The sequence below is a fragment of the Neophocaena asiaeorientalis genome, unplaced genomic scaffold (genome assembly GCF_003031525.2).
Source record: "Neophocaena asiaeorientalis asiaeorientalis breed wild unplaced genomic scaffold, Neophocaena_asiaeorientalis_V1.1 scaffold152, whole genome shotgun sequence".
NCBI classification, from domain to species: Eukaryota; Metazoa; Chordata; class Mammalia; order Artiodactyla; family Phocoenidae; genus Neophocaena; species Neophocaena asiaeorientalis.
In genome coordinates this window covers 10,357,393-10,372,627 of record NW_020185338.1, presented here as the reverse complement: position 1 = coordinate 10,372,627, position 15,235 = coordinate 10,357,393, and the positions used below count along the sequence as shown (strand labels likewise).

Genomic DNA, 15,235 nt, shown 5'->3' with positions numbered 1-15,235 from the left:
AAAAAAAAAAAAAAAAAAAAAAAAAAAAAAAAAAAATACTTGGGAAGTAGCATCCGTTTTAAGAATTAAGGAATCAAGGAATCAATAACTAATTCTCATAGAACCTAGTTTAAAAATTTTTTACTGCTACCAAAGTACAGCAAAGCTAAATAATTTAAAACAATTTTCAGTAAAAATGTATCTTTTGTTAGTTATCAGTCTTGTTTTTTGCCGTTGTTCTTTTCTCCTTAGCAATAAAAAAAGGTTACAGAAATTTAATTAAAGCCTTTTAGTTTTGAGGTAGTTGAAGTCAGAGGGAAAACAGGGTTATCCCACTGAGTTACTATTCATGGTAAAGGACAACCACAAAGTAGCTTTACTTTGTTAACAGGTTGGGAGACAGTCTAAATTGAAAACAACATACTTCCCATGAGTTCTTTCATAACTTTTTTTTCAACTGTAAAGTTATACAAATTAATTTCTCATTCTATTAAAATAATCTAACTAAACTATAACATTGTTTTCATTCACACTGCTTATACTGAATATAAGAGGCATCAATCAGCTGACCAAATGCATGAACAAGACAGACAGGATGGTTTAGGGAAGATATTACAACAGAAAAAATGTCAGTAACCTGATCATAAAACACTTACCTTATCATATTGGCATACAACAACATTTTCTGTATCAAAGAGTTCCTGTCCTTCCTCATCACTCACATCATCTTCACTATTGAGGGGTTCCTAAAAATGAAAAAGGGAGAATTCATTTACTTATACTTCATATATTACTAGAAAAGGCCCTTCTAATATTCAGAGAAAAGAATCACAAAGACCTTGATGTTCTTTGAGAACCAAGGGCCAGACAGATGCATATATACCATGAACATATTGTTAACTGGCTGTGTTAAGACTCTACCAATGTCACTGAAATTCCAGCAAGAAATTAAATACAATAATTAAAATAGTTAAGCTATATAATTTATAAGCCTGAAAAGATGTTTAACTTTACTTCCTTTATTCTTTCCTAATAGTACGAAAAGATGATTCTCTTTAGTAACTGTTTTAAGATGCCTAGAAATAGACCTAACAAAATATGAAGGTTTAATGAGATAATGGTAGTATGTACCACCAGAAGTAGCAGTGTAAAAGGGAAAACAATGGTGAAATTGGCATAGGAAAACAGGGTTATAAAACAGCTTGGCAGCCTGGATAGTCTTTACATTAAGGACTAGGACTAGGAATACAAATTAGTGTTAGTGGAGGCTTAGAGCATAGTTAAGGCAATCATATTTAAAAAGAAGGAGAGGATCTCGGTCTCAGTATCAAGGAGAATTAAAGGTCAAGATCTAACTAGAGCATAAAATGACCAACTAAGTTAACCTTGACCTCAGTCATGGCAGAAAATAAAACATATAACTCTGATTTCTAATTAATGAAGAAAGAGAAGCTAGGACAAAATGAAGGTGTAAAGAAAAATAATCAAGATGATATTAAGTCTAGGCCTATACCTACTCACACACATATATGTATATATATTCTTTAATTTAAAATAGGTATCACCAATGTAAATGTAAAAAGAAAATTTACTGAGGTAAAATTCACCATTTAAACCATTCTAAGGAGTACAATTTGCACTTAGTACATTCATAATGTGTGCAATTACCACCACTATTGCCATTTCTAAGCAATATTATAGAGCTTAGGCAAGAAAAACTACTTTTTCTCTTTTGATTTGACTGCCTACAGAAAAAGCATGAAAGAATCAAAAGAGGCCACCTGGTAAATAAAGATGAAGGTAGCCCCCAGCGCCCCCACCTGAAAACCCCATTTCCCTTGATCAACCCGCCGTGTCCAGGGAAGGAGCTGGGAAGCACAGCAAGGTTGCCTTAAGTACACGTGGGAAATCAAGAACTACGATATTTTTCTCTGTTCAAACAGCTTTTTAAAATTTGCTATGGTGTTTATAACAAAAAATAAAATTGAAAAAAAAAAAAGTGAAGTAGCAGAAGCCTTTTGCTACTCATCATTAATCTAGGAAATAAAAATTAAAACCAAAATGAAACAAAAGTTTCTACCTACCAGATGCAAAAATTAAGCAGCCTGACAATGTCAAGTATTGGTGAAGATGTATAGACATATGCACCATTATACACACTGACTGCCAGAAGTGTAATTAGTACAACTATGTGGCATTTTATCGTAAGTTGAAGATAGGCATGCCTTATGATTCAGCAATTCAAGGTTTAGGTACAACACTTAGAGAAACTCTTACATGTGTCCCCAGAAGACACATACCAAAATATTTTATAACTGTAACAGTTAACAAGTAGAAACAACCCTAATGCCCAACACATCACAAAAATGGATAAATTTTTAACATTTAACAGTGAAAATAATTATAGGTATATGCAACAACTTAGATGAACCTCAGGAATACCATGTCGGCAAAAAAAATCAACTTGCAAAAGAATACACAATTATTTCACTTTATTATAAACAGACATGTAAAACAAAACAATATGCTCCTTAGGAATATAAATACATATGGTAAAATATAAAGGTAAGTTAGCGATAAACACAAAATTCATGAGCAAGGTTACTCTGATGGCAGAAGGAAGAGGATGGGGATTGGAGACGGGCACCCAGGGGACTTTATTTAGGCAGTGGGATTTTTTTTTTTTTAACTAGATGTGGACATTGGGTTTTTTATATCATAAAATATTTTTATTTGTTTCATCTATTCAATATTTAATAAAACAGTATTCTTTAAAACAACATTACTTAGATCAGCGGTTCCCAACCTTTTTGGCACCAGGGACCAGTTTCATGAAGACAATTTTATCATGGATAAAAAATTGGAAGGGGAGGGGCTTCCCTGGTGGTGCAGTGGTTAAGAATCCGCCTGCCAATGCAGAGGACACGGGTTCGATCCCTGGTCTGGGAAGATCCCACATGCTGAGGAGCAACTAAGCCCGTGCGCCACAACTACTGAAGCCCACGTGCCGTGCTCCACAATAAGAGAAGCCACTGCAATGAGCAGCCCGCGCACCGCAATGAGGACCCAGCGCAGCCAAAAAAGAAAAAAATTGGCGGGGGATAGTTCAGACGGTAATGGAAGCGATGGGGAGTGGCAGAGGAAGCTTCGAATGCTCACCTGCCGCTCACCTCCTGCTGTACGGCCCAGTTCCTAACAGGCTGCAGACCAGTACCAGTACATGGACCAGGGGTTGGGGACCCCTGACTTAGATAATTTAGAAGCAGTTTGTACTAAGATAAACCAGAAGATTACATCTTAGGCTGCAGAAGGCAATTAACAGTGAAAACTGTGGTAAGACAAACACCATCTTGAATACAAGTAACTAAGCTGGAATACTGAGGAAAACAAAGATATAATCACATGCTTCTAAAAATACACAACAAAAAATCAATAAGAAAGGATGGTTTGATCAGGAAACTTGCACAAGCTTCTTAGATAGCCTCATCCACCAAAGGGCAGACAGCAGAAGCAAGAAGAACTACAATCCTGCAGCCTGTGGAACAAAAACCACATTCACAGGAAGACAGACAAGATTAAAACGAAGAGGGCTATGTAACAGATGAAGGAACAAGATAAAACCCCAGAAAAACAACTAAATGAAAAGGAGATAGCCAACCCTCCAGAAAAAGAATTCAGAATAATGATAGTGAAGATGATCCAGGACCTCAGAAAAAGAATAGAGGCAAAGGTCGAGAAGATACAAGAAATGTTTAACAAAGATCTAGAAAAATTAAAGAACAAACAGAGATGAACAACACAATAACTGAAATGAAAAATACACTACAAGGAAGCAACAGCAGAATAACTGAGGCAGAAGAATGGATAAGTGACCTGGAGGATAGAATGGTGGAATTCACTGCTGCGGAAGAGAATGAAGAAAAAAAGAATGAAAAGTAATGAAGACAGCCCAAGAGACCTCTGGGACAACATTAAACACAACAACATTCACATTATAGGGGTCCCAGAAGAAGAGAGAAAGGACCCGAGAAAATATTTGAAGAGATTATAGTTGAAAACTTCCCTAACATGGGAAAGGAAATAGCCACCCAAGTCCACGAAGCACAGAGTCCCATACAGGATAAACACAAGGAGAAACAAACCAAGACACACAGTAATCAAACTGGCAAAAATTAAAGACAAAGAAAATTATTGAAAGAAGCAAGGGAAAAATGACAAATAACGTACAAGGGAACTCCCATAAGGTTAACAGCTGATTTCCCAGCAGAAACTCTACAAGCCAGAAGGGAGTGTCATGATATACTTAGATGAAAGGGAAGAACCTACAACCAAGATTACTCTACCCAGCAAGGATCTCACTCAGATTCGATGGAGAATTCAAAAGCTTTAGAGACAAGCAAAAGTTCAGAGAATTTAGCACCACCAAACCAGCTCTACAACAAATGCTAAAGGAACTTCTCTAAGTGGGAAACACAAGAGAAGAAAAAGACCTAAAAAACAAACACAAAACAATTAAGAAAATGGTAATAGGAACAAACATATCAATAATTACCTTAAAATGTGAATGGATTAAATGCTCCAACCAAAAGACACAGGCTTGCTGAATGGATACAAAAACAAGACCCATATATATGCTGTCTACAAGAGATCCACTTCAGACCTAGGGACACATTCAGACTGAAAGTGAGGGGATGCAAAAAGATATTCCATGCAAATGGCAAAAAAAAGAAAGCTGGAGTAGCAATACTCATATCAGATAAAATAGACTTTTAAAATAAAGAATGTTACAAGAGACAAGGAAGGACACTACATAATGATCAAGGGATCAACCCAAGAAGAAGATATAACAATTATAAATATACATGCACTCAACATAGGAGCACCCCAATACACAAGGCAACTGCTAACAGCTATAAAAGAGGAAATCGACAGCAACACCATAATAGTGGGGGACTTTTAACACCTCACTTACACCAATGGACAGATCATCCAAACAGAAAATTAATAAGTAAACACAAGCTTTAAATAGACCAGATAGATTTAATTAATATTTATAGGACATTCCATCCCAAAACAGCAGATTACACTTTCTTCTCAAGTGTGCATGGAACATTCTCCAGGATAGTTCACATCTTGGGTCACAAATTAAGCCTCAGTAAATTTAAGAAAACTGAAATCATATCAAGCATCTTTTCTGACCACAACGCTATGAGAGTAGAAATCAACTACAGGGGAAAAAAATGTAAAAACCACAAACACATGGAGGCTAAACAATATGTTACTAAATAACCAAGAGATCAACGAAGAAATCAAAGAGGAAATCAAAGAATACCTAGAGACCAATGATGATGAAAACACGACGATCCAAAACCTATGGGATGCAGCAAAAGCAGTTCTAAGAGGGAAGTTTATAGCTATACACGCCTACCTCAAGAAACAAGAAAAATCTCAAATAAACAATCTAAATTTACACCTAAAGGAACTAGAGAAAGAACAAAGAAAACCCAAAGTTAGCATAAGGAAAAAAATCATAAACATCAGAGCAGAAATAAATGAAATAGAAACAAAGAAAACAGTAGCAAAGATCAATTAAAGTAAAAGCTGGTTCTTTGAGTAGATAAAATTGATAAACCATTAGCCAGATCCATCAAGAAAAAGAGGGAGAAGACTCAAATCAATAAAATTAGAAACGAAAAAGAAGAAGCTACAACAGTCACCACAGAAATACAAAGCATCCTAAGAGACTACTACAAGCAACTCTATGCCAATAAAATGGACAACCTGGAAGAAATGGACAAATTCTTAGAAAGGTATAAACTTCCAAGACTGAAGCAGGAATAGAAAATATGAACGGACCAATCACAATTAAAGAAATTGAAACTGTGATTAAAAATCTTCCAACAAACAAAAGTCCAGGACCAGATGGCTTCACAGGTGAATTCTATCAAATATTTAGAGAAGCGCCAACACCCATCCTTCTCAAATTCTTCCAAAACATTGCAGAGGAAGGAAGACCCCCAAACTCATTCGATGAGGCCACCATCACGCTGATACCAAAACCAGACAAAAATACTACAAAAAAAGCAAATTACAGACCAATATCACCAATGAATATACATGCAAAAATCCTCAACAAAACACTAGCAAACAGAATCCAACAACACATTAAAAGGATCATACACCATGATCAAGTGGGATTTATCCCAGGGATTCAAGGATTCTTCAATATATGCAAATCAATCAATGTGATACACCATGTTAACAAATTGAAGAATAAAAAACATATTATCATCTCAATAGATGCAGAAAAAGTTTCTGACAAAATTCAACACCCATTAATGACAAAAACTCTCCAGAAAGTGGGCATACAGGGAACCTACCTCAACATAATAAAGGCCATATACGACAAACCCACAGTAAACATCATTCTCAATGGTGGAAAACTGAAAGCATTTCCTCTAAGATCAGGAACAAGACAAGGATGTCCACTCTCACCTCTATTATTCAACATAGTTTTGCAAGTCCTAGCCATGGCAATCAGAGAAGAAAAAGAAATAAAAGGAGCACAAATTGGAAAAGAAGAAGTAAAACTGTCATTGTTTGCAGATGACATGATACTATACATAGAGAATCTTAAATATGCCACCAGAAAACTACTAGAGCTAATCAATGAATTCAGTAAAGTTGCAGGATACAAAATTAATGCACAGAAATCTCTTTCATTCCTTTACACTACTGATGAAAATTCTGAAAGAGAAATTAAGGAAACACTCCCATTTACAAACAAAAAGAAAAAATACCTAGGAATAAACTTACCTAGGAAGACAAAGACCTGTATGCAGAACACTATAAGACACTGTTGAAAGAAATTAAAGATGATACCAACAGATGGCGACATATACCATCTTCTTGGATTGGAAGAATCAATATTGTGAAAATGACTACACAACCCAAAGCAATCTACAGATTCAATGCAATCCCTATCAAATTACCAATGGCATTTTTTAGAGAACTAGAACAGAAAATCTTAAAATCTGTACGGAGACAGAAAAGACCCCGAATAGCAAAGTAGTCTTGAGGGAAAAAAACAGAGCTGATGGAATCAGTCACCCTGACTTTAGACTATACTACAAAGCTACAGTAATCAAGACAGTATGGTACTGGCACAGAAACAGAAATATAGATCAATGGAACAGGAGAGAAAGCCCAGAGATAAACCCACACACCTATGGTCAACTAATCTATGACAAAGGAGGCAAGGATATCCAATGGAGAAAAGACAGTCTCTTCTTCAATAAGTGGTGCTGGGAAAACTGGACAGCTACATGTAAAAGAATGAAATTAGAACACTCCCTAACACCATACACACAAAAAAAACTCAACATGGATTAGAGACCTAAGTGGAATACTGACACTGTAAAATTCTTAGAGGAAAACATAGGAAGAACACTCTGACATAAATCACAGCAAGATCATTTTTGATCCACCTCCTAGAGTAATGGAAATAAAAATGAAAATAAACAAATGGGACCTAATGAAACTTCAAAGCTTTTGCAAAGCAAAGGAAACTACAAACAAGGCGAAAAGACAACCCTCAGAATGGGAGAAAATATTTGCAAACAAATCAATGGAAAAAGTATTAATCTCCAAAACATATAAGCAGCTCATGCAGCTTAATAGTAAAAAAACAACAAGCCATCCAAAAATGGGCAGAAGACCTAAAGAGACATTTCTCCAAAGAGGACATACAGATGGCCAAGAAACACATGAAAAGATGCTCAACATCACCAATTATTAGAGAAATGCAAATCAAAATTACAATGAGGTATCACCTCACACCAGTTAGAATGGGCATCATCAGAAAATCTACAAACAACAAATGCTGGAGAGGGTGTGGAGAAAAGGGAACCCTCTTGCACTGTTGGTGGGAATGTAAATTGATACAGCCACTATGGAGAACAGTATGGAGGTTCCTTAAAAAACGAAAAATAGAACTTCCATACCACCCAGCAATCCCACTACTGGGCATATACCTTGAGAAAACCATAATTCAAAAATACACATGCACCCCAATGTTCAATGAAGCACTATTTACAATAGCCAGGTCATGGAAGCAAGCTAAATGCCCATTGACAGACGAATGGATAAAGAAGTTGTGGTACATATATACAATGGAATATTACTCAGCCATAAAAAGGAACAAAATTGGGTCATTTGTAGAGATGTGGATGGATCTAGAGACTGTCATACAGAGTGAAGTCAGTCAGAAAGAGAAAAACAAATATCGTATATTAACGCATATATGTGGAACCTAGAAAAATGGTACAGATGAACCAGTTTGCAGGGCAGAAATTGAGACACAGACGTAGAGAACAAACGTATGGACACCAAGGGGGGAAAGTGGTGGCGGCTGGGGGTGTGCTGAATTGGGAGATTGGGATTGACATGTATACACTGATGTGTAGAAAATGGATGACTAATAAGAACCTGCTGTATAAAAAAATAAAATTTTAAAATTAAAAAGAAGATAAAGTATGGTTTAACTGAAGATAGACACTAAGAGTAGATAAGGTTATCTACGGAACTGGTATGGAATACAGAACAAAAGGAGGTTTTGAATAAATCGGTCACATTTAGCTTTTTCTTAAGTTTCTTCCCTTCCGAAATGTTGTTTTAAATTACTGAAGGAAAAGATTACCACATCTATCTGTTCTACCAATGTTTAATCTTTAAGCTGCATCATGATGAATGCATAAGCCAAAGAATTAGAATTTCATGCAGTGTCTCCATCACCTTTATAAGTACAACTTAATTTGGTATTCATTCTTTTTTTTGTTACCAGCTATAGAAATATTTTATAAAGATAAATACATCCAGAACAATCTAAAAATCTTAGGGTACAGTACCCTAACAGCCTCTAAGAAAATATAATTCATCAGTTTGGTACCAAGTAAAAGAAGAAATGATTGAGTAGTTTCTTACTTCTAGTCTTTTACTAGAAACTTACCTCTTCTACCTGCCCATCTTCAGCTCCATCTTTCTCTTTGTCTTCTTCCTCCTCATCATCATAGTCTTCTTCTTCATCTTCATCTTCTTCAGATGACGTATCCCCAGTCCCATCAACCTGCAACACCAGCGGGGCTTGCTGTTGAGCAGGCTGGGCCTGTGGCTGCTGTTGGCCAGCTGCAGTTAGCTGTGCTTGTGCTGGTGTAGGTGCTGCCACTGTTGTAGGTATAACTTGAGTCTTATTTCCTGTAAATAAGATTTGCTGGGGCTGGATGATAACACCTGTTTGTGGTGAAATCCCTCCAGGAAGAGGGGCCAGTACCTAAGGCAAAAGAAAAACTACAGATTAGTAACTAGCTAGAGGATCAAGTAGCTCAGTTTCATTGCTTGGCACACTGAAATAGGCCCCAATGCTAAAGAATCATCCCAAATTGCCATATCTCACACATAGTTAAAACTACCAAAGCACAGGAGGAATGTTTAGTGAGTGTACTGATCCACTAAATTTTCATTTTACCATTCAAATTTCTAAAAGAAAAATATTTTCTGAAGATAACTGCTCCATTAATCAAGTACTTGCTATGTATATGCCAAACTCCAGGCTAAGAGTTACATGTTATTAGTTTATTTGCTTTAGGTATAGAGGTTTAATAACTTGCAAAGCTTGCAGTCAAGTCACTAAGAGGCAAAATGTGAACCTAGGTTTTCTGGTTCTGCTCTTATTATTATGCTACACTGCCTCTCTAGGAAGAACACTGCCCTGAACTCTGAAGCCCTGGGTTCCAGTTTTGTCTAAGATCACAGATAAAGATGTAGCAGAGGCAGGTCTTTAACCTCTCTTCACTGTTAGATTAGGGTCAATGGTTCTCAATGCTGGCTACAAGTTATAACAACCTAGTAACTTAAAAATGCTGATACCTGGGCTTCCCTGGTGGCGCAGTGGTTGAGCATCTGCCTGCCAATGCAGGGGACACGGGTTCGTGCCCCAGTCCAGGAAGATCCCACATGCCACGGAGAGGCTGGGCCCATGAGCCATGGCCGCGGAGCCTGTGCTCCACAATGGGAGAGGCCACAACAGTGAGAGGCCCGCATACCACAAAAAAAAAAACAAAAAAAACCAACTGATACCTAAGTCCCCACTCCTAATATTCTGATTTAATTGGTATAAGATGACATCTATTCATTTTATTTAAAGTTCCCCAGGTAATTCTAATCATGCAACCAAAGCTGTGAACCACCAGATCAGATGATTTCTAAAGTTCCTTCCAGCCTCTGCATCCTAGGATTCTAAAGTAAACCACAACTCAAAAAGAACGTATTAACAAATAGTAATTATATCTATTATAATGAACATATTTATAATTATAGTTATTAAATAAAAAGCAGACAATGCCTAGTGATAAATTAAAAGCACTAAACGGCAATTCCTTGTCATTAGGTTCAAGGAAAGCAAAAATAATAAGACAGTATTTCTTTTAAGAAGTTTACAGATTAATGATGCAATAGACAAAGCAATAGCAACTCAAAAAGACAGAAGATGTCTGAGAACTGCAATATATAGCATTATGAAAAGACAAGAGAGAGTACTAAATTTAGCTTGGGGGGACAAGGCCTGGTCAGGGAAGCCTTCCTAGTAGGCAACAGTTGAGCTTCTATTTGTGTTTTGGGAGATTAGCCAGGCTTTTTCTGTTTGGTTTGTTTGTTTGCGGGGGACTGGAGAGAACTGCTAGAAGGAAGGCCAAAGGTGGCATTCTAAAGAGAACAGCATCAAGTGAAACCCAGAAGTACCAACAGAACAAATTTGGAAGGCTGTAAGTACGCTGGATTAATGTTCCTCCTCTGTATCTCTATCATTGTACTATCATATTAACGTTATTTGTTTATGTATCTGTCTCTTTTTCAAAGTACACAAGTTCCTCAAGAAAATAACCAATTCTCTTTCATCTTTGTCCTCACAGTACAAGAGTTTAACACCTGGCACACAAGCATGTGCAAATATTTGTCAACTTTGATATAAACAGCAGCTGAACCAGGTAACAACTGGAAGCATGGCAAAAAATAAAATGTGGAAAAATTAAAAAAAAAAAGAACCCAAAAAAGATCTCATGACCCACGCTGAGGAGTTTACACTTTTTCCAATAAGCAATGGGAAATCATTAAAAGATTAAAAAATTTTTAGAACAATGACTATAAATATAGAGTAGCAGTCAAGTTAGGAGGGCACAAAGCTGGAGGCAGGGAAATCAATTAAGAGGATAACACAGTATTTTAAGTGAGAAATTATGAGAGCATGAACTAAGGAAATGACAAAAGAGAGTGTGGGAAAAGAAAACTAGTTTCAAATATATTAAGGGACTGAAAGCATGTTTAAACTGCAGTCTGAAAAAAAGAAACTATTAAGAAGAATTGGTAGGATTTCATGATACCTTGGATATTAGAGGTAAGCAAAAGGGAGGATTCCACATACCCGCTTCCAGACAATACATAACTATCATGAAACCAGACTCATGCCTGCTTCGTTCACTCCTAAATCTCTAGTCTCTTGCAAAGACCCTGATACGTAGCCACCCAATAAATGTGTGTTGAATGAATGCTGAATAACTAGCTTAGGAGGCTGGATGGAGAGTGGTGCCACTTATAAAAAGCAGGGGGTAGGATGATAAAGGATGAGTAGGGATAACAACAATGTAGTCTTAGACATACTGTAAGTTAAGCTGTGAGGTGTACAGGAGGAATTCAGAATGACAGGTTGTGTAGTATCAGAGAAGAGTCTAAGAATTTGTATAGACAAAGCTATGGAAAAAGGGATGGGAAACACCCAGAGAATTCATACAGAGGCAGAAAAAAAAGAACCCCATGGTGGTCAAAACTTAAAGATTTTTACCTGTTGTATAACAGGAGCTTGTACTCCACCAGGCTGCATTTGTGGTATAACCTGTTGTTGTAGAACTACTGACTGCTGAGGCTGAAAGATATACTGGGCACCATTGGCTGCTCTGACCACTTGAAGAAGCTGGCCTAAAGTAAAAAGCATGTATTCCAAATTACCACTTTAGCAGTGACCACCTCAAAACAAACAAATTCATAGTGAATGTCAGACCATGGTGAATGACAAAAATTACTAAGGCGGCTAACAATTTTATTAAGGGCTGCCATCCATACACAGTAAACTATAGTCCTTACCTTCTCTGACTTTACGACATGCTCTAATACATTGCTTAATATGTTTTATTTTCCTTATAAAGCTGTTTCCAACAAAGTTTTAACAACAGATTATGAGAGTTGATTAAAAGCGTAAATTATCTTCACTAACAAGTCATGAGAGAGGAATAAGTAACATCAGCAGACATTTCAGGGGCTGTTCATTTTTAAAGCTTTAAGGAAACAAAAGTATAATAATGCATTAATATCTTGAACAAAAGCACAGCATTCCTTAGCTTCAAGATGACTTAAAAAGCAGTAAGAGTTTGCTGAACCAATTATTATTGCCACATAACACTAACAGTATGACTGGCTTATACCAAATCCCTCTAATATATTGTTTTAAATGATGCAGAATGTTGAATTAATTAAGTAGTAAGCAATTATATCTCATTAAAATATGTAGCAAGCCGCTAAGTTTGTTCTTCAAAAATTTAGAAATTAACAAAACAAGAAATTGTATAATCATTGTACTTTTTTAACATCTTTATTGGAGTATAATTGCTTTACAATGGTGTGTTAGTTTCTGCTTTATAACAAAGTGAGTCAGCCATACGTACACTTATATCCCCATATCCCCTCCTGAGAGTGGTGCCACTTATAAAAAGCAGGGGGTAGGATGATAAAGGATGAGTAGGGATAACAACAATGTAGTCTTAGACATACTGTAAGTTAAGCTGTGAGGTGTACAGGAGGAATTCAGAATGACAGGTTGTGTAGTATCAGAGAAGAGTCTAAGAATTTGTATAGACAAAGCTATGGAAAAAGGGATGGGAAACACCCAGAGAATTCATACAGAGGCAGAAAAAAAAGAACCCCATGGTGGTCAAAACTTAAAGATTTTTACCTGTTGTATAACAGGAGCTTGTACTCCACCAGGCTGCATTTGTGGTATAACCTGTTGTTGTAGAACTACTGACTGCTGAGGCTGAAAGATATACTGGGCACCATTGGCTGCTCTGACCACTTGAAGAAGCTGGCCTAAAGTAAAAAGCATGTATTCCAAATTACCACTTTAGCAGTGACCACCTCAAAACAAACAAATTCATAGTGAATGTCAGACCATGGTGAATGACAAAAATTACTAAGGCGGCTAACAATTTTATTAAGGGCTGCCATCCATACACAGTAAACTATAGTCCTTACCTTCTCTGACTTTACGACATGCTCTAATACATTGCTTAATATGTTTTATTTTCCTTATAAAGCTGTTTCCAACAAAGTTTTAACAACAGATTATGAGAGTTGATTAAAAGCGTAAATTATCTTCACTAACAAGTCATGAGAGAGGAATAAGTAACATCAGCAGACATTTCAGGGGCTGTTCATTTTTAAAGCTTTAAGGAAACAAAAGTATAATAATGCATTAATATCTTGAACAAAAGCACAGCATTCCTTAGCTTCAAGATGACTTAAAAAGCAGTAAGAGTTTGCTGAACCAATTATTATTGCCACATAACACTAACAGTATGACTGGCTTATACCAAATCCCTCTAATATATTGTTTTAAATGATGCAGAATGTTGAATTAATTAAGTAGTAAGCAATTATATCTCATTAAAATATGTAGCAAGCCGCTAAGTTTGTTCTTCAAAAATTTAGAAATTAACAAAACAAGAAATTGTATAATCATTGTACTTTTTTAACATCTTTATTGGAGTATAATTGCTTTACAATGGTGTGTTAGTTTCTGCTTTATAACAAAGTGAGTCAGCCATACGTACACTTATATCCCCATATCCCCTCCCTCTTGTGTCTCCCTCCCACCCTCCCTATCCCACCCCTCTAGGTGGTCAAAAAGCACAGAGCTGATCTCCCTGTGCTATGCGGCTGCTTCCCTCTAGTTATCAGTTTTACATTTGGTAGTGTATATATGTCCATGCCACTCTCTCACTTCGTCCCAGCTTACTCTTCCCCCTCCCCGTGTCCTTAAGTCCATTCTCTACATCTGCGTATTTACTCCTGTCCTACCCCTAGGTTCTTCAGAACCATTTTTTTTTTAGATTCCATATATATGTTAGCATATGGTATTTGTTTTTCTCTTTCTGACTTACTTCACTCTGTATGACAGACTCTAGGTCCACCCACCTCACTACAAATAACTCAGTTTCATTTCTTTTTATGGCTGAGTAATATTTCATTGTATATATGTGCCACATCTTCTTTATCCATTCATCTGTCGATGGACACTTAAGTTGCTTCCATGTCCTGGCTATTGTAAATAGTGTTGCAATGAACACTGTGGTACGTGACTCTTTGAATTATAGTTTTCTCAGGGTATACGCCCAGAAGTGGGATTGCTGAGTCGTATGGTGGTTTTATTTTTAGTTTTTTAAGGAACGTCCATACTGTTTTCCATAGTGGCTGCACCAATCTACATTCCCACCAGCAGTGTAGGAGGGTTCCCTTTTCTCCATATCCTCTCCAGCATTTATTGTTTGTAGATTTTTTGATGATGGCCATTCTGACTGGTGTGAGGTGATACACCTCACTGTAGTTTTGATTTGCAAGAAATTGTATAATTAAATTACAGAGAAAATACTTAAAATCCAGGTAAATAAATTCTTCAAACATTATTATTAAAAGTAAATTTTGCCCGCTATGGAGAGATACTATATAAAATAGAATGTAATAAATTTGCTCTTAAGATACTATAGGATTTAGTTTGATATCACAAATTAGCTCATATGAGTTAACTTATTTGGTAAGTTAAAAGTGTTTAGCAAAAAACCAAGTAAATAAGCACTTCTAGGGCTTCCCTGGTGGTGCAGTGATTGAGAGTCCACCTGTCGATGCAGGGGACACAGGTTCGTGCCCCGGTCCGGGAAGATCCCACATGCCATGGAAGAGGCTGGGCCCATGAGCCACGGTCCCTGAGCCTGCGTGTCTGGAGCCTGTGCTCCACAACGGGAGAGGCCACAACAGTGAGAGGCCCATGTACAGCAACAACAACAACAACAAAAAGCACTTCTCTATAATCATATTTCATTCAATAAATAGGATTCCATTCATGGATCAAAAGTTCAAGTGCAATTCTCATCTTCTCTAC

At 36.7% G+C, this 15,235-nt stretch overlaps 1 protein-coding gene across 1 annotated transcript in view; it reads right to left on the bottom strand.

Moving 5' to 3' along the window:
* GTF2A1 (general transcription factor IIA subunit 1) overlaps window positions 1-15,235 on the bottom strand; it is a 45,156-nt gene that overhangs the window by 12,717 nt on the left and 17,204 nt on the right. Inside the window, exons 5-7 of the mRNA XM_024736324.1 lie at window positions 13,034-13,167; window positions 8,987-9,307; window positions 636-725 (exon numbers count right to left, since the gene is read on the bottom strand). Coding sequence (XP_024592092.1) covers window positions 636-725; window positions 8,987-9,307; window positions 13,034-13,167 — 545 coding nt within the window. The remainder of the gene's footprint in view (window positions 1-635; window positions 726-8,986; window positions 9,308-13,033; window positions 13,168-15,235) is intronic.